Raw genomic sequence first — 27,076 nt, forward strand, 5'->3', positions numbered from 1 at the left:
AATCTCAGAATTCTTGTGTGCAGGCACCTGAATATTGAAAATTTAAATGTGAAGGCTCCTGAATGTAAGTGTAAATGCACCTGAATCACCAAAATGGACTGTGAAGCCACCTGAATCTTAGATTCAAGCTTAAAATCAGCAGTCACATCAAACACAAATCCACTAACACTGACAGCATCTTCAAGTATCCCAAAATAAGCCCCAAAAAATCTCATAATTCTCTTAACATCCATCCAATCTGTCGCCATGACATTAACAAATCTACTCAATTCAACCCCAATTTTTAATCCTCTACTTTTTTGCCTTTTTTTGATTCCTTCCTCATTTTATACATCATCTGCTTTAGTTCCTCGTACCTTTATGTTCCACATTCATCAAGATTTGAGATTTTGCAGAAGTTCTGACTTGATTTTAATGAATTTTTGATCATTCTAACCTCAAAATTACCTCAAATCATCCACAGCACCTCAAAAGCCTGCACACACGTGATTAATGAGAAGCAAAAAAGCAAAAAAATTTAATGGAAAAAGTTGTTCAGTTATCGGAAATTTCTTCATGATTGTCGTCGTCGTGCAGCAAGTCACTTTCATAATTTTCATGCCTTCTTTTGGTGATAACAAACGACCTTGACTGGTGTGGCAGAAAATGATATCGAGATTGAGGTTGAGGATTGATGGGGATTTCATGATATACACACACACACACACACACACACACACAAATGAACGATAATGAGTGAACAAAATTAAACTTTTTTTTTTTCATTCTACTTCCATATGAAATAATGGAAGATAATGATGGAATTAAAAGACAACGATAAGATAATGAGGAATTGGCAAACAAAATTGCTGTCGATGTGGATGAGTTTTGTGCTTTTTGTGGACTGGATTTTGTGTGCGTTTAATGTGGAAAATGAGGTTTTTTGAGGGAAATTTTGATGAATTTTTGAGATTCAGGTGCCTTCACAATAGAATTTTTGAGGTTCAGGTGCCTTTACACTAGAATTTTACTAGGTTCAGGTGCCTTTACACTATAACTTTTGACATTCAGGTGCCTTTACACTAGAATTCTTAAGAATCAGGTGTCTTCACACTAGAATTTTTTTAATGTTAAAGTGAATTTTAATTTGAATTTTGAGGTTCAGGAAGATTTACATTAGAACCTTTGACATTCAGGTGCCTTTACACTCGAATTTTCGAGATTCAGGTGCCTTTACACTACAAATTTTGAGGTTCAGGTGCCTTTACACTAGAATTATTGAGGTTCAGGTGCATTTACACTAGAACCTTTGAGGTTAAGATGCGTTTACATTAATATTTTCAGGATTCAGATGCCTTAACACTAAAATTCCTAAGGTTTATGTGTCTTTGCATTTAAAATTTGAGGTTCAAGTGCCTTCACAGTAACATTTTAAGGTTAAGGTGCCTCAACACTAGAGTTTCATGATTCAGGTGCCTTCACACTAATGTTTTGTTGCTTTACTATTGATTCTTCTCTAAATTACCCCCAAACTGTCACTATTCCGCCCCATAAGCTCCCTAATTCTCATCAAAAATTGCTCAAAAAAACAATTCTAACCTAAAAAAATCAGCAAAATTATTCCAAACAATCCAACAAGAACAACAATATAGCAAGCATAAAACCAACATTATTGTATACCAAAACTCTAAATTTGTCTACAATTTTCATCATATTCAAAAGAAATAATTTTAATGATAACAAAAAGTTGTTGATGAACAGAACAAAAATTGAGTCATAAAAAAGAAGGAACGATACAAAAAAATGAGAATTATGAAAGAATTTGTGAATGTCGATAAGAAGTCGACAAACATTGACAAATGTAAATGACATGATTGAGTATGTTGGAGGTAAGAGCTTCGAGAGAATCGAATTGATTATGGTTTGGGGATGGAAAATATTGAAGGTTATCAAGAATGTTAACCGAAAATTTCATTATTTTCGACAAATCAATCATAAGAATTGCTCAAGTAGACGCTCAAGTCGAGAAAATGAAGACAATTTTCAGATAATGATGGAAAATTTTGCTTATAATTTTTGAATAAATTGTCTGGAAAATGAATTAGAAAATATGTTTTGAATTTACTGAGTTTGTAGCTTTAAACAGCAGTAGTGAATTGATTAGGTGATAGTTGCATGCCCCTCTACTTCTCATTGCATGCCCCTTCTGGTTCTAGTCTTAATTATGGTTCTAGTTACATGCCCCTTCTTGATCTTAGTTACATGTCCGTTTGATCTAAGTAACATGCCCCGTTTGGTCTTAGTTACATGCCCCTCTTTGGTTCTAGTTACATGCCCCTTTTGGTCCTAGTTAAATACCCTTTTTGGTCCTAGTTACATGCCCCTTTTGGTCCTAGTTACATGCCCCTTTTGGTTCTAGTTACATGCCCCTTTTGGTTCTCGTTACATTCTTAATTTGGTTCTAGTTACATGCCCCTCTTTGATCCTAGCTACATGCTCTTCTGTTTCTAGTTACATGCCCCACTATTATTAAATGGCTCACAACTCTGATTCTTCTCTCACATCCCTCAATTGCTAGTTGTGTCCCCCTTTAATCCTAGTTATACGCCCATGTACTTCTAGTTGCATACCCCTCTATCTACTCCTAATTCTGAATTAAATTAACTTGCGCATCATTTGTATTTCCCATACTATGCCTAGCTACGCTTTAGTCTATAAAATCTAGTTTTATTCTAGGCTAATCTGCTCTTAAGACCAATTCCATAATCAAGAATCAATTATCCTGAATATCAAAATCATCAACCTATAACTCAAGTCCATTAAAAATCAACAACATATATTTAAATTAATTGCAAATTTCATTAAAAGTTGCGTCTTATTGCAAATCTCACAAAATGTCCCGTTTTAGATGACATAACTTAAAGTCGTCATTTACTGCAACTTCTGTTATTAGTCCGCACAATTATTGATAATGATGCTGTCATTTTACTATTGGAACTGTAGATAATTATCCCAGATAGTTGTGCAACACTAAGGAGGTGGGGTTTGTTATGAAGGAATTGCTGATTGTTGTTATGAATAAGGAGTAGCTGGAATTGTGTGTTGGTGGGTCATGGTGGTGTTTAGAGATTATTTTAAGGAAGTAAACAGGATAATTAAGTAGGTTAAAAACAATTGAGTCAGGGATTGATAAGATTGGGAATGGAACTGAGGTAAATTGTTGGGAATAATAATGGAATTGAAGGAATTCTTGGAATATTTATGGCTTAAATCGAGGATATGCAACCCAGACTAGCGCCGTTTCATTTCGAAAGGATTCGACATTGATTTCGAAGAATTCGAAATTGTATGCGAAAATTCAAAAAATATTTTACCGTTAATAAATATGTGAACAACGAAAAATAATTTTTAAAAATTATCAATTATTTTCATGAAATTCAATGAAATTAAGACTCAAATGATCATTAATATCATTGCTCATTTGAAAGAAAACAGTTACATGCATCAGAATTTAATTAAATATTGATTTTTTGTTTGTAACGTATTTTTTGAATTTAAAAATTTTCAACGGTCATTTATTTTTTAAAAACATAGTTTTTATCCCCGTTTTTTCATTCAAATAACGGTCAATAACACCTTAACGACAAGTTACAACCGAAACTACACACGGCAAGCAGTCCATGACATTTCAAGAAAGTCATGGCAATTTAAAGCAGTCAGGCTGGACAGCGCTGATCTAACGTGGTCATGGCTTGTCACCATGATGTACCAATACACTAAAGAGTTACGACTAAACTGCCCCTAACAGACAAATATACCACTTTTAGGTACCATAGTGGTGTTTCTGTCCTTTTTGCCTGTTAAGATGCCTTAGTGACTGCCTATGATCCACCTCGATGACATAAAATGAGCTTTCACATGCCATACCGCTTGGGACAGCTACTAAGCTCAAACTAAAGCACTCAATCAATTGCTTCATCTTATGTCCAAAATATAAAAATGTCTATAATCATCCCAATTATAACAAGTATCATACTTCAGCCACTCAAAACAGATTTTCAGCTTCACAAAAATTAACTCAATTAATTTTTTTTTTTACTTCATCATCGCAATCTCAACAGAATGAACAGCAACAACAACAAAAGATATCGTCCAAAGTGTTCTTGAGACAGATTACTGTGCAAACTTAAAGTAAAATTAATTGTTTATTTTTTTTTTCAAATCTGGTATTTTGTCTTAATTAGCGGTGTGAGAAGAGAAGCTTGAGATTTTTTTGTTTTGATTTCATGGACATGATAATTTGGGGATTTTTTGGATGTCTTCATACTGAAAATTGGAAGATTTTGGTGTCTTTATACTTGATTTTGAATATTCAGGTGCATTCACACTTGAATTATGAAGTTCAGACGCCTTCACACTAAACCATTAAGGTTTATGTGTCTTTACACTTGAGGTTTTAGGCTCAGATGCCTTCACAATCCAGTTTTAATATTCAGACGCCTTCACATAACAATTTTCAGATTCAGGTGTCTTCACACGCAAAATCTGTGGTTCGGATGAATTTACATTTGTGTTCTAAAGTTCATGTGCCTCCACACTAAAGCTTTATAGTTCAGGTGCATTCACATTCAATTTTGGCGCATTTACACTAAAATTATGATGATAAGACCCGGTCACACTGAAATATTAGAGTTCGAGAGTCTTTACATTTGAGTTTTGACATTCAGGTGCTTTCACAATCTATTTTTAAGATTCAGGTTCCTTCACATTGTAGTTTTTTAAGTTCAGATGTATTCACACTTGAGTTCTCAAGTTCAGGCGCCTTTAAATTATTGTTTTTCAGTTCAGGTGCCTTCACATTTTATTCTTGAAGTACGATGTGAAGACATCGTTTATTTTTGAAATCCAGGCGCCTTCACACTGGAATTCCTGATATTCAGGTGCTTGGAAGTTCAGGCGCCTTCAAACTGGAATTCCTGATATTCAGGTGCCTTCACACTCGATTTTTGAAACTCAAGTGTCATCAAACCAGAATCCTCATCCCAAATCACCCCACAACCCCACCCACTTAATCTCATCAAATTCACAATTTTTGAATATTCACAACTTTTCATTGACCTTCCTCATCGTCCATAATCTCCTTCAAGTGCTCACATTACACAACAAATAACCTTTCAATATCAAACTTATAAATACGAATTTTCATCCGTAAATCAGTTATCTATGACATGTCAAAAGGGACTGAAAAGTTAGGTAACATGCGCCCATAAATGTACGTACTTTACACATTAATTTAGATGAACTTTTCAATCGTTATGGTCATTGAATATATTTGTGTATATGGTGATGACATTTATGATACTTTAAGGCTTATTATTACTACTCTTTTGGTGAGTATTAAGGCTTGTTTTTGTGTAAGCTCAATTATTCGCATTATTGTGGTTTAATTGTCGTACACAAAATTTTGTTTTGAATTTGATTTTATGGAAAGAGGAATTTGTTGTGGTTATATGGGGAAGTTGTTCGGATATGATGACATGATATGAATTGGAAGTTGGGAATGTTTGTGAGGGTTTATTGTGACTTGAGCGCATTTTTGGATTTGAGACGTTTTGGTCTAATGAGAGCTAATGATTTAGCTTATGCCGAACGAAGCACATGTCGAGCAATGCTCAGATCGAGCGAAGTTCAGGTCGAGCAATGCTCAGATCGAGCGAAGTTCAGGTCGAGCGAAGCTTAGGTCAAGCTAGTCTCAAATCAAACAAAACTCAAGTCGAGCTACACTCAAGTCGAGCTAGTCTCAAGTCGAGCTAATCTCAAGTCGAGCTAAACTCAAGTCGAGCTAATCTAAAGACGAGCTAGACTCAAGTCGAGCTAGACTCAAGTCAAGCTAGACGCAAATCGAGCTAGACTCAAGTCGAGCAAGACTCAAGTCAAGTTAGGCTCTAGTCGAGCTAGACTCAAGTCGAGCTAAGCTCAAGTCGAGCTAGACTCAAGTCGAGATAGACTCAAATCGAGCTAGTCTCAAGTCGAGCTAGACTCAAGTCGAGCTAGACTCAAGTCGAGCTAGACTCAAGTCGAGCTAGACTCAAATCAAGGTAGACTCAAGTTGAGCTACACTCAACTCGAGCTAGACTCAAATCGAGCTAGACTCAAGTCGAGCTAGACTCAAGTCGAGCTAGACTCAAGTCGAGCAAGGTTCAAGTCGAGCTAGACTCAAGTCGAGATAGACTCAAATCGAGCTAGTCTCAAGTCGAGCTAGACTCAAGTCGAGCTAGACTCAAGTTGAGCTAGACTCAGATCAATCGAGGAACAATTTGAGCGATGCTCAAGCCAAATTGTGCATAATAACCTAAAAAATATTCAGCATAACCTCAAAACTAGTTCAACCTTCCAAACTTTATTCTATTAATAACTTCCAAAAATTCCTCATAAATTTCCATCAAAAATATCTAAAACTAATTGATATCAATGCACGAATCTATTCACAAAACTTCATCTTTGTTGTGCCTGTCTGTGTCTCTATTGTCTTTCAAGATGAAAATACTTCTTTTATTTTTATATTCAAAACCAAAATTGTTGATTTATTGTTATAGGTTTGGATTAAATTAGGTTGATTGTCAATAAATCGTCTCACATGAATGTATTTGTTGTGTATAGCATGACGCATGAGTGTGTGTGTGTGTGTGTAGAGAGAATGGAAGAAAATGAAGATTATTATTAAGTCATTGAAGTGCTATTAGTGTCGATTTCGCATAATCGTCACAGCTGGAAATTAAAAATGATAAAATAGTCGAGATAGCAAAATTGAATGACTTTTTGATGTTTGGAAGTCTTTTTGGGTATGAAAAGATGTCGAGATGGAATGGTTGTGGATGAGATTGAGTGTTTGGGAGGTGGATTGACTGCGATATGATAATTTTGTGAATTATTGGACTCATTTTGGATTGAGAAATGCAAAAAATAAGATTTTAATAAAGAATGACGCTTTGCCTTAAAGACGGTCAGCTTTAAAGAAGCTCAGCTTTAAAGACGTTCAGCCTTAAAGAAGATCAGCTTTAAAGACGGTCAGCTTTAAAGACGTTCAGTCATAAAGAAGCTCAGCCTTAAAGAAGGTCAGCCTTAAAGATGCTCAGCCTTAAAGAAGCTCAGCCTTAAAAAGCTCAGCTTTAAAAAATTCATTTGAAAAAATGATACTCAACTTCCAAGTGGAGTTTTGCCAGCTCCTCCTATTACAATTACGATCATGACTTATTCCGACATTTAATGTCCAAGCTGCTGATTTATTGACCATAATAAATACATTTAATGATTTCTCAATCATTGCATTGCAGTCATCAAAATGAAAAAAAAAATTGTTTCTAAATCTTAATTAAATTCTAAGCTCAGATCATCATAACAAAAGTCCCAATACGATGTAAATTCATTAACCTTAACTCTAAATGCGACGATAATATTCAGTCATAAATAATAATGAAAATTATTGAGTAAAAGTAACTTTTTTTTTCTATTTTACGAGATAAGTTTCATTACGTACATAAAGTTTTATTGAAATTGATAATTAATTCATCGATCGTCACACTCAGGCTTTATACTCATGACCGTAAAGTGTCTTAATCTAATATATACGGAACTCTATTTACAGATTATAATGTGAATATTGTCGAGTGTGAGTGAATTTTAAGTGATTTTTTTTATTTTTCGGTACTTTGTTGCGTGATTGGAGTTTGAACACAATGTTGTTTCAATTTGAATTTAAGTCAATTTTTGAAGCTGAGCGTTAGTTTCAAGCTGAGCGTCAAGTCAAAGCAGAGCATCAACTTAAAAATGAGCGTCAAATTTAATATTGAGCATCAAAAACATTCTTTGAAGCTGAACGTCAGTTTGAAGCTATGCGACAATATGAAGATCAGCATCATTTAAAGAATAAATGTCAATTTGAAGCTGAGCAATTTTCTGAAGCTGAATGTCAATTTGAAGCGGTCAGATCAAATCAAAGCTGAGCGACAACTTAAAGCTTAGCATCAATTTAAAGCTATGTGTCAGTACAAAGTTTAGCATCGATTTTGAAGCTGAGCATCAGCTCTGAAGCTGAGCATCAATTTAGAAGTAGAGCATCAATTTTATACTTATTATCAGTTTGAAGCTTAGGATCAGTTTAAAGCTTAGCATGAGTCTAAAGCTTAGCGTCATTTTGAAGCTGAGCATCACTTTGAAGCTGAGCGTCATTTTAAAGCTGAGCGTCAGGTGAAAGCTGAGCATCAACTTGAAGCTGATTGTTACTTTGAAGATGAGCATCAGTTTGATGCTGAGTTTCAGTTCAAAGCTTAAAATAATTTCAAATTAACCCAAAGCTGAGCATCAATCCACAATTTATTAATATTCAATTCCCATCTCATCTCCCATCCATACATCATTAACATATGTCACACACTACAAACTTGAATATTTATGACTGTAGTCGTCGTCCACAGCATTTAAAGTCTCAAAAAACATCATTATTATCATCATTTCTCTTTCATCACAATGCACAGCTACTTAAAGTCTTGAGTCTGACGTCAACTGATAATTTCATTAAAATTTTTAACAATTTTCTCAAATGATTTATGGGAAGTTGGCCACAGTGACTGTAATCTGTGTCTAGATGTTGAGCATGTATGTCGGGGAGATCAAGTAAAGTTTGAGGATGTTGTCGTCTTCGACTAGCCAGATATAATTAGATAATTAACAAGCTGTACAGCTACTTAAACAGTAGCTGCAGACACAGACATGATGGAATTGAGGTCGGTAAAGGTCTTGTACTTACCATTAAGTTTTCTCATTTCCTGCAACTTTTTGACGATTTTCTCGATTTTTTTAAGCAAAATTTCACTCAATTTAGTGAATTTATAGCCATAGAATCAGCTATGCTGAGCCACTTGACTGTTGGCACGATGAATTGACTCGAATATAATTTTATTTTATGTGCGGGAACTGTTCTGGCTGCATATCGAGTCATTAATTATTGGCATGTTGGCAAGCAAATCATAAGTCGTAATCGGGGATGTTAAATCATAAGTTAGCGGGGGGAAGTAATGAGGAACATGAAAATAAATAAAAAAAAATAAAGAAAAATAAATAAAATGAAAAATTAAGAAAAATAAAAATTTTTTAAAATATTTTTAAAATTAAATGAAAGTTAAATTTGAAATTTTTAAAAAAATTTGAAAAATTAAATTTATTTAAAAAAAATTGAGGATTGTTTAATTTTAAATTTTTTGAAATTGAAAATTTTAGAAAATTTAAAATTGGAAATTTTTAAATAATTCAAAATTTTTAATAATTTAAAATTCATAATTTAAAATTCAAATGTTTAAAAATTTAAAAAATTTTAAAAATTCAAATAAAAACTAGTAAAATTATTAAATTTAATAAAAGAAATGAAATTAAAATTGAATTTTTTACAGAATTTAAAAAAATTAAAATATTTTTAACAATTTTAAATAATTTTTAAAATTTCCTTTTTTTAAAAAAAATCAAATTTAATTTTTTTTTCAAAATTCAAATTTCTAAAAATTTTAAAATTCAAATTTTAAAATTTTTTTAAAATTGTTTTAAAAAACTGATTTTTTTAAGATTTAAAAAAACTTCAATTTGAAGAATTTAAAAAATAAAAAGAAAAATTTTAAGAATTTTAGAAAGTTCTAAAAAAATTTAAAAAATATGAAAAAAATTTTAAAAAAATTTAAAAAAATTTTAAAAAGTTTTAAAAAAATTTAAAAAAAAATTTAAAAAAAACTTTAAAGAAAACTTTGAAAAAATTTGAAAAAATTTGAAAAATTTAATTGAATTTGAAATATTTAACAAAATTTTAAAAATTTAACAAAATTTGAAAAATTCAACAAAATTTGAAAAATTTAAAAATACTTAAAAACTTGAAAAAATTGAAAAATTTAAAAATAAAATTTTAAACAAATTTAAAATTGAAATCAGTTAAAAACTAAAAAACTCAAATTCAAAATTTTCTCTTAATTTAAAAATCGCCAAATTTTTTTAATAAATTGTTAAATAAATAAATAAAAATTCATAAACAAAAATTAGTCACCAAAAAAACAAAAACTAAGGCAATTAAAAGCGTCAGCCAAAGGCACTCAATTAAGAAGAGACGCAAAAAAATAACAAAAAAAAATTAATCAGCGTTGATTAGCAGTTCAGTGGACAAATTGATGAATCGATTGAGTTGTTCGCAAGCAGCAGCACTTAATGAAGTTGTGTCAAATTGGATATGCCAATATTTTGTATCAATTTTAAGCTTCCGGTTGAATTTTAAACAGTTTTAAAGCATCAAAAATTGGTTAAATTTAAAGCAATTTTCTGCATCAATTTAAATCAATTGATGCGAAAAATTGACCTAAATTCTCAAAATCACCTTCATCCCAAAAATTCTGTTTAAGCCTTTAAAGTGAAATAAAATGCGCAACATTTAACGCCTCTGTTCAACCTCCAAAAATGGATATGACTTGCAATCCCATGCACATCTTCTTATCATCCACGACGACGACCGTCGACGACGACTACAATGAATCGAGTTCCAATAACGTTCAATAAATTGCCAATAAAATAACATTGTAAGACTTTGTCTTCGAGAATTCATGCTGTGGATTATGACAGAGTTGCAACTTTAGTTGGATGATCTCAAGTAAATGATGCAAAGTCAAAGGATGCGGAGAATTATGGAGTGAAGCATAGAAAGATGCGTAATTAAGAATGCAAAAATGTGAAGAAATAATCAAGAATTCCAAAAATATTTGAAAATTTGTCAAGGCCGCGAGATCCACAAAAGATGCAAAAAAAAGACGCAGAAAAGATGCAAAAAAGATGCGAAAAAAATCAAAAAGAAGCAAAAGTCCCAAATATGACGATTAAAAGTTTCCAAACAGTAAAAAAATCCGAAAATTTAAATGAAAAATGATTCAAAAAGAAGCGAAATTATTAGAGACACAAAAGATGCAAATTGATGCAAAACCCAGAAAAATATTCAAAATTTAAAGAAAATGCGAAAAAGATGCAAAATTGACAAAGAAACGAAATTTTCAATTATATTAAAATAATCCTAAATGAGTATTTGATGCAAAAAAATGTTGAAGATGCGAAAAATGATGCAAAAATGACGCAAAAAAATATGCAAAAAAATAAAAGACGCGAAATTTTTAAAAAGCTTAGAATTATTTAAAACTAACTAAGAAGATGCAAAGAAATTTAAAGATGCGAAAAGTGATGCAAAAAAATGACGCAAAAAAAGATGCGAAAAGTGAAAGACGCGAAATTTTTAAAAACATTAGAATGATTTAAAACTAACTAAGAAGATGCAAAGAAATTTAAAGATGCGAAAAGTGATGCAAAAAAATGACGCGAAAAAAGATGCGAAAAGTGAAAGACGCAAAATTTTCGAAATCCCTAAAATGATGCAAAACCTCAATTATCCAACTCTGCCAACAATTTTTAAGAGAATTATGACTATAGTAAGTTAAAGTATTGAAATTCAATACAGAAGAGCATCATCATAAGGAATAAGAAGAAGAAGTCATGCAGCAGAGAAGCAAAAGAATGAGAACCAAAATGTGAGACTGGAACAGACAGAAAAAGTCGACGAGGAAGAAAGAAATAAAAAAATTTATGAATTCGATGATAAAAAATCAATTAAAATTTTTTCATTCTTGTTAATTTTTTTATGCTTTTTTTGTGGATTTTTCTTCTTTTTTTTGCTATAAAAATTATAAAAAAAAAAACTTTTATGAGCTAATTTATAATATTTTTTATGAGAATTAACTTTTTTCGACATTTTTTGTACCGTTTTTTAAGTTTTTTTTGGTGTTGATCGTTAAACGATGAAGATTTAAATTGAAAATTTGTGCAAATTTTGACTCTTTTTTTTTGTTGATTTTGTTGCTTCATTCTGGGTGGGTCTTGTGAGAGATTTTGTGGGAAATTAAGTTGTTTAAACTTAGTTCATCGGGTTTTTAATTGAATTTTAAATGGTTTAGAATTTGAATTTTTTTTGGAAAATATATTTCAAGTTATTTATGGTTTAATCAAGTTTTTTTTGGAATTTTTTTAGTATTTTTTCTAAATTTTTTAATTTTGTTTATTTTTATTTCAATTTATTGTTTTTTTTTAAAAAAAATTTTACTTTTATCATTTTCATTTTTTTGATTTTCTGAATTTTTTTAATTTTATATTTTCGAATTTTTAAATTATTTTTTAATTTTTTTTTTAAATCTATGATTTTTTTTAAATATTCCAAAATTAAAAAACAATTTTTCTAAATTTTTGAATTTTTTTCTGTTCTGAATTCTTGAAACTTGCCTATTTTTTGCCATAATTTCTAAATTTTTAATTATTTTTTTGAATTTCCTAATAAAATTTAATTGTTTTTAATTTTGTTTTTTTTTTTCTAAATTTTGCTAATTATATTTCAACTTCCTATCCCAACCAACTATTCCCCAAAAATTCATCAACCCATAAAGTTCAATTATGAAAAAACCAGAAAAAATCTCCCAGATATAATAAATTAATCAAACTTTTTCTTTTCAGTACAAAAAAAATATAATAAAAAAGGAAAAGAATCATAAAAATATCAAAAAAAGAAGAAGTTGAAGTTTTAAAAAAATGTTTTAATGAATGAAAGTTTACAGCACACACAAAAAAAAAGCCAAAAAAGATTATTGAAAAATGGATTAATTGAAATAAATGTTTTATTTTATTTTTTGTGGGAATATAAAGTTAAAGATTATCAGAGTAAAAAGTCAAATTTGTTGGATTTTTTGAGAATTTTTTGGTAATTTAAAATGATTTTTTTCATTTTTTTTTTTTGGATTTTTGAGATTTTAAAAGTTAAGAATTTGTGAATTTTTTGATAATTTTCAATTAATTTGTATCAAAATATGTGAAATTTGACTAAAATATTTAATTTTGGGGTCATCAACCCTATTCAGAATGTATGTCACATGACATGTGTCATGGTGTTATGGTGTCATGGTGTCATGTGTCACATGGTATACCCAGATGCACCTTCGCCAAGTCACCAACCATCCAATTTACCCAAAAAACCCACAAAATCAATCCCAAAATTGATCACTTAACTATCCACACAGCAACTAAAACAACGAAAAAACAAGCCTCAAATTCAACAATACCTTGACTTCAATTGTACCGAAAATGATGACGACAAAAACAAAAGTAAACAGAAATGACATTGGCAGAATCGGCGCAAAAAAAAAGCTAATAAAATGAAATTAAGTGGCGTGATAATTGAATAAATGAAGACATTGATGAGTTAATAAGGTTGAATTTTGACTTTTGTTGAGTGTCTGGGCGATGAATTTATTTTAAGAAGTTGAGTTTTTGGGGGAATGGGTTGCTGGGGGGATGGAGGTGGACTTGGGAGTGGATTGTTTAGTCAGTAGAGGACGTCCACCAGTGTAGGATTTCATTTTCTGGTTGAATTGATCCAGAATTGTTCGAGAAGTTGCAAATGACTTGGTAGATACATGACACATGACACATGATACATGACACATAACACATAACACATGGCATATGACACATATGACACATATGACACATGTCACATATGACACATGACTTATGACTCTTGATACATGACAACATGGCACATGATACGTGACACATGACATATGATACATGATGTCAAAATTGACAAAACTGGACTCAATGTCATCAATTCCCTACTCAGAATCACTCAAATCCACCCTGACTTAACATTCCTCAATTCTTTTCAACCATCTGCCTTCCGGGTTTAATTCACAATCATTGAATTACATCTTTATGACCATTAATTAACAAATTCATCCACCTTGAAGTCCAAGACATATTCACATTAAACAATAGATTCATTCCATAACAGCACCGATGACATCAAAACTCGTCAACAATTAAATAATGCAAGTAATTAGCAACAAATTCTATAACTTTTAATTATTTTAAAAACAGGAAACTTTATTCGCATTGGATTACGGATGGCTTTAATTGCTGTATATTGAGTAAGGAATTTGAGTAGATTTCAATGAGTTACTTAATTAGTTAGAATTATAGGATTTGCAATTTGGGGTCGTCCATTTGTTATGTAACGTAAGAAGTTGGAATTTTTTACAAAATTTTTGGAGGATCCACCCCGAAGAGCATTACGTAATTTGGATGTGTCATGTGTCATATGTGTCATGTGTCATGTGTCGCATGCCATTTGTCATGTGTCATATGTGTCATGTGTCATATGTGTCATGTGTCATATGTGTCATGTGTCATATGTGTCATGTGTCATATGTGTCATGTGTCATATGTGTCATGTGACATTTGTAACATGTGACCTATGTGACATGTGACATTTGTAACATGTGACCTATGTGACATGTGACATTTGTGTCATGTTGCCATGTTGTCATGTGTCATGTGTCACGTGCCAATTCATGCTGCTCAAGATCAATATAGTTCTTAAAAATTAAGTAAAATTCCATCAAAAATCAAGTTCAATTTCCAATCAATCCACTTTTATTACATCCTCAAAAAATCCATAAAATTTCAATTTTAAAATTGAAAAATCTCTCAAAAATTTTCTACTTTTTATTTCCGATAGTAAAAGAGTCAAACCTCAATCTTATATCCAATTTCAAGCGAATAGTAATTCAATCAATTTTTAAGCCTTAAACTTCCTTGGTAAGAAGAAGTCTAAAATCATAAAAAAGATCTCTTTTTAAAAAGCCATAAAAATAGTTTTTTCAGCCACGACAATTTCATTTCTATAAATTCCAGTGGTGGACAACCTGTGTGCTGCGGTACAAAACTGTGGTAAGCCACAAACAGAACCGAATGTAGCATGTGGTTCAGTGCAATTTTGAATTGATTTTGACAGCAAATTAGTGGACCGCGTCACGCAGGTTGCCCACCACTGCCATAAAGTAAAAGTAAATAAAGTGAAAGACAGGCAAAGTAAAGGCAAAGCAGAGAGTGAAAAAAAGGGCATGAAAAAAAAATCAATAAATCAAAATCGATGAATGTCTTCTTATCACTAAACTGTCTCTCACTCTGCTTTACGTACGTAAAGTAAAGCGTGGGTTTGTGTTATTGTGTAAATGTTTGTGTGTGTGTGTGTGTGTACTTGATGGAGTTGTCGATGTGTAGATGAATGATATTCATAAGTTTATTTATGGAAATTGCTTTTGAGTGGATTTTATGAAGATTATTCTTATGGAATATATTCTAGATTGATGAATTGGTGCTTTGAACTAGCTTAGAGTGCTGTATGGAGGTTTGAATAAGCCTAGAATGGCATATGGTGCTGTAAAGTAGCTTACTTTACTTACTTACTTCGCTGACCGTACATATCAATTGTGATCCATGGCCTGCCTCAGATAGAGACTTAAACAAGCCGAGAATGACATATGGTAGGTTGAAGTAAGGGTTATCGATGCCAAGACCGATACTGAGACTTTCCGGGCAGTGTCAGTTTAGGTCTTAGTCTTGAAAATCGAGACTTTAGATTGAAAGAGCTTAAAATAGTGAAAAGAGCCTTAAACTAGCTTATAAGATTGCATTTGATGTCAATATAGTTACTAGTATCCTAAACGTTCATTGTCAAGAGGTAATAAACCTTAGAGCCAGCTTGAGATACCCTCGAACAAGAGTCACGGATCACAAGTGACTTAAACTAAAGAAGATTAAGTAAGTAGTTAGAACAGTTTTAATCTAACTCAAGACTGGAAGAAGCACGGCATAGAAAGTGAGGTTAAACTGAGCAGCAAGACAGCATGTCTTAGCCATTCTCTGCCATTGGGTCAAAACAGAAGTGAATCCAGAAAACACGAAGTTTGACTCTAACGGAATCCTGTCAACTCTGTCAAAAGCTACAAAAGGCAGAAAACATGTATTGATGAAATAATGTCAGGTTAAAAGTGACAGAACAGAGAATTTCCATAAAGTTGGTGACCGAGTCAGCAACAGAGGGAGGAACAAACTTAAGTGATGTATCTAGAAGTAAGGAAGGGGTCGGTGGTTTGGGGGACTTCCCAACACTCTTCAATTTGGTATAATTTTCGATACAAAAATCATATTGGTCTCCTTACATCCTTAAATTCCATGCCTTTCCCCTCTTCCTCTAAACTATCCATTATATCCATCCTTAAAACTAATTCAAGCAGCACTAAATAGCATACATCCATAAACAATTTTAGTTTTTCACCATTTTTCTTCATTACTGATTTTTATGATTTTATCGATTTTTTTTACTAAATTATCTGCAGTTCATCACCCTGGACGGATTGTCTTCAATCACAATGATTTATTTTTACTTTTATTTTTATAGCCTTTTTTTCGTGAAATTTTACTGCTAAATAGTTTACTTAAACATTTTGAAGTTCTTTAATTTATTGTCGATGTGCAGATGACATTGGACATGATGTAAATAGTCATTAGCAGGGGAAATTGGGTGAGACTGAACTCTGGATCTGACTAAATGTGATGTGTATAGCTTCTCATGGTAATTCCTAAAAACATACGTAAATCCTTAATTACACAACTGATGACCACGCTACATGCCGGGATAAATACACTAAAGGATAGACAAAAGCCGATCCTAAGCAGCTTGTCTGAAGGATGGTAGATCTACAATTCGGCTAGGGATGTGAAGGCATACAGCCATTTCCAAAATCTACGAACTCAAGGCTGTGAGAAGCTATTGATAGAGATAGCATGGACCGCATTTGGTATTAGTAATTGGCAGATGGAAGCCAGCAACAGAACCCATAATATCCCAGCACTTTCTGGTCACCCAGTCCAGAGTGTGGCTGTCTCAAATATAACCGTTTATTTTTTTTTTAAAAAAATTTTTTTCGTTAAAATTCAAATTTTTTTTCACCGTTACTTTTACTTTCTTCTTAACGGACATTTTAATTTTAAAATAAGTTAACTTCGAATTGTTCAAAGTTTTCGACAATCTAGTGTCGAAAAACTCGAATATTAGACGGCCACGTTTTGACTCAGACGACAAGTTACGTTTAAAGCTGACAAAAGTGACATTTTGTCATCTAATTTGTCCGGATCTTCTCAAAAATCATCAAAAATGATCTAAAAATCATCCAAAATTCATGAATATAACTTTGATCATCCTCACATCCCAGTCAATCCTTCCCAATCATCACCAACTATCCAATCACTTCCATATCACCTCAATATCACCATCCATACCCTTGAATCTCATTCAACCAACCAACAAAACAGTCTAAAGACTTAATATAAAAGCAAAAGCAGCAAAAAATCACTTCCATCAATATTGACCGACCGCGAAATGCGGCCACTACGATTATGATTAGGGATTTCAATACCGGACCAAAATCTCAATCCCGGGATTACGGTATTGGGAAATTCTCAATCCCGGGATCCCGGGATCCCGGGATCAATACTGATATAATGAATTACTCAAAATCTGGCATCAAATTATGCTCAAAACAACTGAAACTAACTAAATTTGAGTTGAATTGCGGTTGAATTGCCATTTAAAAATTATTCTTGTTTAAAAACTAACTTCTAACTTCTAAGATTTTCAATGTCGGTATTAAAATCTTTCCATTTTCGGTATTGAATATCAATATTTCATACAAATAAGTTTCGGTATTCAAAACCTTAATTCCGACAAATTTTAACGTTTCTAATGATATGAACTGAAAAATTGCTGTTAATCAGTTGATAAATAGCTAATCTAATGAAAACGACTATGATCTGTTTTTTGATTAGTATCTGTCTTGTACCAGTCTTGAATAAGTACAACAAGATGTTGTAAAATAAAGAATAAGGTGAAAATAAAGATTTTTAATCGCTTTTCAGTCAAAATTTTCAATTTTTAATCAAAAAATAGAGCTAATAAAAAATTTAAGTTAAGGTTAAACTTTTTTTTGGAAAAAAAATCAATTTTAAATTTGAATATTGAATAAAAATAACTTGAAAATCCTATGAATTTCTCAATACCGTAATACCGGAATACCGAAACTTCAATCCCGGGAATTCGGTATTGAAAAATCGAGCCGTATCCCGGGATCCCGGTATTCGGGATCCCGGGATTGAAAACCCTAATTATGATGTTAATCAACCATGAAGAAAAATACACAAATCGTAAAAAATCGTTGTGACTTTTTTTTTTATTGTTTAACGACGAGAAATGTTTGCACATGAATTTTTACTTTGCAGACAGACATGTGGAAAATAGACAAAGGGGAGGGGGAGGAGGGGTATGGGGTGTGGGTGATTAAAAAGAAGACGAACGAAGGCAGTGTGAATGTAAACAGGACATAAATGTAAATATTTTTGTGAACATATGGAAAAAAAAAGATTTGTAAAATTTTTTTAATGCGATTTAAGTCGTTAAAATGAGATTTATTGGATGGAAATGTGGAGCAAGATTGACTGTGTGAATGGTGCCTGAGGTGATCGAGAGGATCAAGTGTTAATATCCAATAAAAATATCAAGATCTTAATGATCAAATTCTGAGTTTTCGAGATCATCAAGCAGCGTAATTTAAACTGTTTTGCAGAGAACTCAATCTGGTTTGCAGAGAATTCAAAATAATTTACAGAGAACTAAACCTAATTTACAGAGAACTCAACCTGATTTACAGAGAACTCAACCGGAGTTACAGAGAACTCAACCTGATTTACAGAGAACTCAACCCTTTTTTTTTTTTTTTTTTTTTTTTCATTTTATTTTTTTGTGCAATATCACACTATGGAGCTAAATCATAACCAAAATCGCACCAAAAATAACACTTCCCAGTAGCCAACAGTCAATCTAAATCCAAACAATATTTCATTCGACCGATGCCACACCGCGCGTAGGTAGACAAGCCGCCAGGCGACGACTTTAAAGACATTTTTTTTGCATAGTTTCGCCATTGAATAAAATTCTCCGTTGGTTTAAAAGCTTTCGCGACATTCCGCGTTGCTGTTGCTGCTGTTGGTATAAAGATCAAGTTATGTTTGTGCTGATCAAGTGGCTTGGACAAGGACGAAAGAGACTACAAAGAAGAAATTGTGAAATAGATCGCGAATGTTGAATTTTGGAATTAAAATTTTTATTTTTATTTTCTCACTCTTTTGTTTTTGGTGATTCAGGTGGATTAAATGTTATTTATTGGACATTTTTGTGGTCAAGTTTGGTGTATGTTTGTGGGAAAAATGAGATTTTTTGGGGTTATGAACGGAATTTTTGAAATTTGCATCTTTGAGGTTATGTTCTTCAATTTTGAGATTATTTTGCTCAATTTTGAGGTTATGTTGCTCGAATTTTAGGTTATGATGCTCAATTTTGAGGTTATTTTGCTCAATTTTGAGGTTATTTTGCTCAATTTTGAGGTTATTTTGCTCAATTTTGAGGTTATTTTGATCAATTTTGAGGTTAAGTTGCTCAATTTTGAGGTTAAGTTGCTTAAATTTGAGGTTAAGTTGCTCAATTTTGAGGTTATTTTGATCAATTTTGAGGTTAAGTTGCTTAATTTTGAGGTTATGTTCCTCAATTTTGAAGTTTTTTTGCTCAATTTTTAGGTTATAATGCTCAATTCTAAAAAACTGACTCACCAAGTCACCTCCATGCACAAATAAAATTGACACCAGACACTCATTACTTGACAGTCGGCGACTTTTGTCATAAAAATGACTACAAAAACGCAATAAAATTTGTCATTTTAAATAATCAATAACTGATAAAATATCTAGTTTCTGCATATTTTAATGATTTTTATTGGATATGATCATATGCAAATATTAAGTCACAGCTTGCCGACTTATTGGTTAAATGACGGCTGAATTTATAATAATTAATTGGAATGTCGTTAAATATTTGATTGATTTTTATGTCCAAGAGGCGTTAAGCTATGGGAAAAAGTGGAAGATTCAGCATGTTCATCCCCAAAAGGTCACAGCAGGTCATAATTTTCATCATCACGCACAGTTTTCCCATCTTAGAAACTTAAAAATACTTTTCTAACCTCAAAAATCCTTTTTTTACATCTCGCAATAAATAATTCATAAAAATTTTTTTTCAGCAGCTCCAAATGACCGCAAACTTTTTTTTCTGCTCATTTCTTCACAAAATTGAAAAGTTTTTTTCTGACTTTTTTTTTTTTGTTTGATTTTTTATTGAAACTTTTTAGACAGAAAAGTTGGATTTTTTTACACGTGTGTGAAGAATTGTGCCTTTTGTGGTGTTTTTTGGAGGATGTAAAAGTATTTTTTGGGGATCTTCTGGGAAGGTTGGATGGTGAAAATGTGAAAAATGATGAACCTGTGGTCGGTTTGGAGGAGGATTGAAGAATTTTTGGGGTTAGAATGATGAAAAATTCACAAAAAAGTTGAATGTCGCTCAATTTTTGAGTAGCGCTCAATTTCGGAATGTCGCTCAGGTTTAGAATGTAGCTCGACTTTCGAATACAGCTCGACTTTAGAATGTCGCTCAGCTTTCGGGTAACGCTCAACATGAATCTGTCAATTCTAAAGTTGAGCGACATTCTAAAGTCGAGCGACATTCTAAAGTCGAGCGATATTCAAAAGTCGAGCGACATTCTAAAGTCGAGCGACATTCTAAAGTCGAGCGACATTCTAAAGTCGAGCGACATTCTAAAGTCGAGCGACATTCTAAAGTTGAGCGACATCCTAAAGTCGAGCGACATTCTAAAGTCGAGCGACATTCTAAAGTCGAGCAACATTCTTAAGTCGAGCGACATTCTAAAGTCGAGCGACATTCTAAAGTCGAGCGACATTCTAAAGTCGAGCGACATTCTAAAGTCGAGCGACATTCTAAAATCGAGCGACATTTTAAAGTCGAGCGACATTCCAAATCTGAGCGGCATTCTAAAACCGAGTGTAACTAAATTTATTACATTAATAATTCTAACCTCAATTTTAACTCCATTTTCCAACCCCACAAGAACACAACTTTTTCTATAAATTTATTGATTCAAGTGTCAAAAAAACGTAGAGAGACAATTAAGTAGCGACAAAAAAAAAGCCTTTGAAGTATCTCGACTGATATAATCGATGTGTAAACATTTATCAATAAAATTGTCTTCTTTATTTGAAACTCACGCATGTTTTGTCAGTTCAATTTTATGAATTTATTGAAGGTAATGAGGCGAATGTTGATGTGAAAATTATCAGATTGTGTAAGAATATTGGAAAAGTTGTTGATTGATTTGATGGTGATATGGATGGTATGGTTGTGGATTTGGTTGAAAATGGGGGATTTTTGAAGGTGCGCGACGTTCTAAAGTTGAGCAAGATTCTATAGTAGACCAACTTTAGAATGTCGCTCGGCTTTAGAATGTCGCTCGACTTTAGAATGTCGCTCGACTTTAGAATGTAGCTCGACTTTAGAATGTCGCTCAATTATAGAATGTCGCTCGACTTTAGAATGTCGCTCGACTTTGGAATGCCGCTCGACTATAGAATGCCGCTCGACTTTAGAATGTCGCTCGACTTTAGAATGTAGCTCGACTTTAGAATGTCGCTCGACTTTAGAATGTCGCTCGACTGTAGAATGTCGCTCGACTTTAGAATGTCGAGCAACTTTAGAATGCCGCTCGACTTTAGAATGTCGCTCGACTTCAGAATGTCGCTCGACTTTAGAATGTCGCTCGACTTTAGAATGTTGCTCATAATTCGAATGTCGCTCAACTTTAGAATGTTGCTCAACTTTAGAATGTCGCTCGACTTTCGAATGTCGCTCAACTTTAGATTGTCGCTCAGCTTTGGAATGTCGCTCGACTTTAGAATGTCGCTCGACTTTAGAATTCCGCTCGATTCTAGAATGTCGCTCGACTTCAGAATGTCGCTTGACTTTTGAATGCCGCTCGTCTTTAGAATGTAGCTCGACTTTGGAATGTCACTCAACTTTAGAATGTCGCTAAAATTTTAAATATTGCTCATTTAGAATTGTTTGGTCAATTAAATAAAATTGTCCAAAGAAGCATATGCCCATGTAATTAATAATATCTAAATTTCAACAAATTAATCAACCTTACATCCCTTCCAATTTTTAACAATACCCAAAAAAACAACAACAAAAGAGAAATTTTCAAATTCTCATTAATTTTTCATAAACTTCCCTTCAATTTGTTCTCAAAAAATTCATTCACATTGTAAATGTAAGCAAACCCACTACATTGACCTGATAAACAATCCTCCCTTCAAAAATCAACGAGATCCTCTCAATTTCAAGCTATACAGCACAATACAGACACAAATACACACAAAATCTAATCATCAAAACCAAATGTTTACTCATCCGTCCATTCCATTTCATAAGGGACAGTACAGGACGAAATTATAGCAAAATTTATTGAGGGCCAGGTGGCTTTAAAGCGTGCCAGACGGGCCGTGCTCGTGACATTCAAAAAATTGTATTTTTTTTGTTGTTCTATGCTTTAAAATTTTGATCACGCAATTTTTTTTTGGAATTAAATGTTAAATTTTTCTTTCGTTCTCTTTTTTTGGTGATTGTTTGTATAGAAATGGAGTGGAGACGTTAGGTAGAAAGTGGACTGCAGGTGGACGGAAGTGAGCGCACAAAATGTTTGAATTCTTATAAGAATTGTTGACTTTTTAGACTGATTTGAATGGGAAATGGAATTGGTTGTGTTAGATACTGACAAAAAGCTGGAATAAAACTCAGATTAAGTCTAATGCATAGCTAGAAGAATGCTCGGTTTTAGCCTGATACACAGCTAGCATAACGCACAGTTCAAATCAGATGTACAACTGGAAGAGCACTCAGCTTGAATCAAACGCACGTCAGAAATAGTGCTCAGCTTTAGTATGACGCACAGCTGTCTTTAGCATACTGTGCAGCTTGAATCAGATGTTCAACTATAAAACGCTCAGCTTAAGGATAAAACACAGCTGGAAGAACGTTAAGTTTGATTCTAAAGCCCAGCTTGAATGACGTTCAGATTGAGTCAGACATGCAACTGAGCTGGAAGAACGCTCAATTGTAGTATGTCTTACAGCTAGAAGCTGGAAAAATGCTCAGCGAGACATGAATGAGCAGTTGGTGTACTTTTACTAATTTTTATCAAATGAGCCACTGAAATAACATTCTGTTGAATTCAAAAGCGTAGCTGGAAGAACGCATGGCTAAAGTCAACACACTGCTCAGCTAAAAGAACGCTCAACTTTAGGTTAACGCACTGCTAGAAGAACGCTCAGCTTTAACCTGATTGACAACTGAAAGAACACATAGTTTTAGTGTGATGCGCAGCTAGATGAACGCTCAACTTAAATCAAATGCACAGTTTGAAGAATGCTTAGCTTGAGTCAAATGTGCAGCTGAAATAACGCCCAGCTTTAGTTAGAAGCACATCTGAAAGAATGCTGAGCTTTAGTTTCATTCATATTTCAAAGAACGCTCAGTATTAGTCAGACGCATAGCTGGAATTACAAGTAGCTTTAGTGTAATGCACTGCTTGAATAACGCACAGTTTGAGTTTGACGCACAGTTTTAAAAGCGCTTGATTTTAATCTGATACAAAACTGGAAGAACGCTCAGCCTAAGTCAGACACACAACTAGAAAAAGTTCAGCTTTAATCTGATCCACAGCAAGTAGAACACTCAGCTCCGGTATAACGCACAGCTTTAAATGATCGCTTTAGTCTGACACACAGCTTAAGGTCGACGCACAGCTGAAATACCGTTCAGCTTAAATAAATTTGCAAGAACGTTCAGCTTAAGTCAAACGTATAACTAATAGAACGCTCAGCTTTAGTAAAACGCACAGCTTTAAGAACGCTCAGATTCAAGATTCTAAACCTTAAAGTTTTCAAAAATTCAGCTAATTCACTCCCCCATTCTCACCATTTCCAAGCTCCAACTAGCTCAGATTACGGCAGAATTATTTTAATTTGATAAAATGTGAGTTATTGAATTGGACAGCATAGCTTATGCGATAAAACTGCTCGACAACTTTATTGCTGTTTATAATTATTTATTTACTTTGTTGTTGGAATCGCGACTCAATTTGCTTATTTTTAGGCTTGAAAACGTGAATGATAAGGGGTCAATGATGGATATCCAGGCACAAAAACGTGTTAATGGATATAAAAAATTGTGAAATTTTAGACATAAAAAAAATTCCCCTAAAAAGTGATAATTTCCATATGTTAAAACGTGTTTATGTCCTGTGAGAATGACGAATAAAGCAACGACGTAGTTTCAAATTGCATCACATTAACTACATCCATGCCTTGTACATATGACACAGTCAAAGACGGTAAAACACGTCGACTTTTTTTTATATTTTTTTATGATTTCACTTTAGTTGTGTAGAAATTTAAATATTATGATTCAAGTTCTTACTTTATGGACAGTAAGCTTTAAATGTGTTAATATGAGTGCAGTTTCTTGAGAATGTGACTTAGAGTGGTATTAGGGACGTCACTCGATTAGGTAGAATTGGATGTGAAATTTTTAAACAAATTTTTTTTTTGTTTTATTGCTTTTTTAAGTGTATTTTTAATTATTATTTTATTGTTTTGTATTGTTTTGAGCATGTTATGAATTATTCAAATTTGATTGTTAAAAATAAGAATTATTACTGATTTTTAAAAAACTCAATTTCAAAAATTAATAGACACATTTTTAAATTTTAAAAATTTAATTGAATTTTTTTGAAATTTTAAAAATTGAATTAAAATTTTTTTTTCAAATTTTAAAAATTGAAAAATTCATCTTTAAAATTTAGAAAAATTTAATTTTAGAAATTTGAAAAGAAATGAATTTTAAAAATTAAAATTTTAAAAAAATTAAAAATTAAAATCATTGTTTGTCAATTTACAAAAATTTAAAATTAAAAAAAATTGTAAATTAAAAAAATTGAAAATTAAAAAAAAATCAACATTTAAAAATGAATACATTTTTTTAAAAAATGTTTCAAAATATTGAAAAAAGTTTAGTTTTAGGAATTTGAAAATGTTAAAAAAATTAGAAAAGTTAGTTTTAATTTTAATACAATTTTAAATTGAATTAAAATTGAAAATTTGGATCAAAAACTCAATTTAAAAATATTTAAATTAAATTTTGAGAAGTTTGTAAAATTCTAATTTTTATTTAAAATATAACAAATACTAAATTACTATTTTATTTAGATTTTTTCAAATATTCAAATTTTGAATTTATTGTGATGGTTAAAATTTTTGAGATTGTTTTAAATTTTAAACAATTTAAATTTTTATATTGTCCATAAATTTTTAACTTTTCAAATCTATAAATTTAAATTTTTTTTTAAATTTTTAAATTTTTATATTATTTAAAATTTTCATATTTTTTTTAAATTTTTTAAACGTTTTTAAATTTTTAAATTTTCTTTAATTTTTAAATTTGTAAATTTTTGAATTCTTAAATATTTAAATTTTAATTTTATTTCAATTTTTAAAGTTTTAATAAATTTTTTTTTTATTTTTTTTTAAGTTTCTAATTTCAATTTCTCTTTTATGTTTTTAGTTTCAATTTTTATTTTTTTAAAATTTAAATCAAATTTTTCGAATTTTAAATTTTCGAGATTCTTTCTGAACTATTTTAAATTCTTCACAAATTAATCTACATCTCTCCAAACCCTATACCCATCACTCCCCTCATAATTACCCCATAGTTTCCTCTTCATTACCCTCCACAATAACCCCATCATCACCCCAAAAACCCACAACATCTTAAAATCCATAAAAACTCTTCCTCAATCCAATTTGACACACAAAAAACAGAGACTTCGAGGAAATAAAATAAAATACAAAAAAAAAATTCAATTCTGCTTTATTTTTTTGTAAACATTGCATTCACACACACAACGATACAAAGCCAGTCCACACACACATTCACACATGAATAAAGAATCTTAAAATTATCAAATTTCATCGCAATTTTTGCTCATTTTTAGTCAATTTTTTGTGGATTTAACTTGATTTTGTGATCAGTTGTTGTATTTTGGATGGGTTTTGAGGGGTTCGGGTGGGTAGATTGGAGGGTACGATGGGGAATTGTACGAAATATTGAGCAGGTGTCGATGAAATTTTCTGAATTTCGACATGTTTTTTGATTTTTGAGGGATTTTTGTGGGTATTTTGGGGTATTGAGTGGGGTTAAGGGGGGTGAGTGGGTCACATGGGGTCAAGTACCCCAAAAATTGGATGAAAATTGGAGGAATTAAGTCATTTGAGGAGTTAAAATTGAAAATTACAACAACAAATTGCCTTAGTCCGTACACAATATTTACACAATGGAACTACCAATACATACGCAAATCTTCTGGCCTCTGCGACAACCACACGATTTTCTCTTCTATCCGCAGATCTCTTTCTTCTTTTTATTTCACTTTTTTTTCACAATTTTTAATTCAAATTTTTTTAAATTTTTTTCACAATTTTCCAAATTTTTCACATTTTTCCCGGACCCGTGAAAATGCCGGGATGAAAATTTAATTTTCACTTTTTTCCTTTTTTTTTGTGTTGAAAAAACTTTTTTTTTTAACTTTGAAAATTTAACATTTTTTCACTTAATTTCAACACTTTTGGGGCATTTGTGTCGGATTAATCCACAATTTGGGGCGATTTTTTCACTCGAATGTCTGTAAAATGCTGTAAAAAATGCCAAAAAAATTAAAACCGCGGACGATGACAAAAAAAAGACTTTTTTTTTATTTCTTTCCTTTTTCCAGCGATTCGACAACAAAAACTAAACTCAAAATTCTCTTTTACTCTGTGGTCGGTGGTTGAGCAACGGAGTGACTGAGCAATGAGGTTTGGGGATTATGGAAAGATTGTGCAAATGAGCAATTGGACTGGGGTGTGTTTAGAAAATGAGTTTGAATTTATTTTGACCGTTAGGGAATTTTTTTGAATTTTTATTTTTATTTGATTTTTGGGGATTTTTTTTTACATTATTATATTTTTTTAATTTTTATTTTAATTAAAAACAAATACAATCAAAAATTTAATTTAAATTTATATAAATTTTAAACTTTTTTAAAACAAAAAAAAATAAAACATTTTAACAAATTAAAAAAAAACAATTGAA

General features: G+C 31.9%; 1 protein-coding gene across 2 annotated transcripts in view; it reads right to left on the reverse strand.

Annotated features, from left to right (window-relative positions):
* The window catches only part of ckn (CRK like proto-oncogene, adaptor protein), a 65,262-nt gene extending 38,514 nt beyond the window's left edge, over positions 1-26,748 (reverse strand). Inside the window, exons 1-2 of one of the 2 annotated variants that reach the window (XM_070645322.1) lie at positions 26,300-26,748; positions 8,786-8,961 (exon numbers count right to left, since the gene is read on the reverse strand). In XM_070645322.1, coding sequence (XP_070501423.1) covers positions 8,786-8,801 — 16 coding nt within the window. In that variant the 5' untranslated portion in view covers positions 8,802-8,961; positions 26,300-26,748. The remainder of the gene's footprint in view (positions 1-8,785; positions 8,962-26,299) is intronic. The other variant, XM_070645323.1, reaches the window with a different exon arrangement.
* Between the last annotated feature and the right edge of the window lie 328 nt (positions 26,749-27,076).

This window comes from Chironomus tepperi, unplaced genomic scaffold, assembly GCF_022539635.2.
Source record: "Chironomus tepperi strain 1889 unplaced genomic scaffold, CSIRO-AGI_Ctep_v1 contig_354, whole genome shotgun sequence".
Lineage (NCBI taxonomy): Eukaryota > Metazoa > Arthropoda > Insecta > Diptera > Chironomidae > Chironomus > Chironomus tepperi.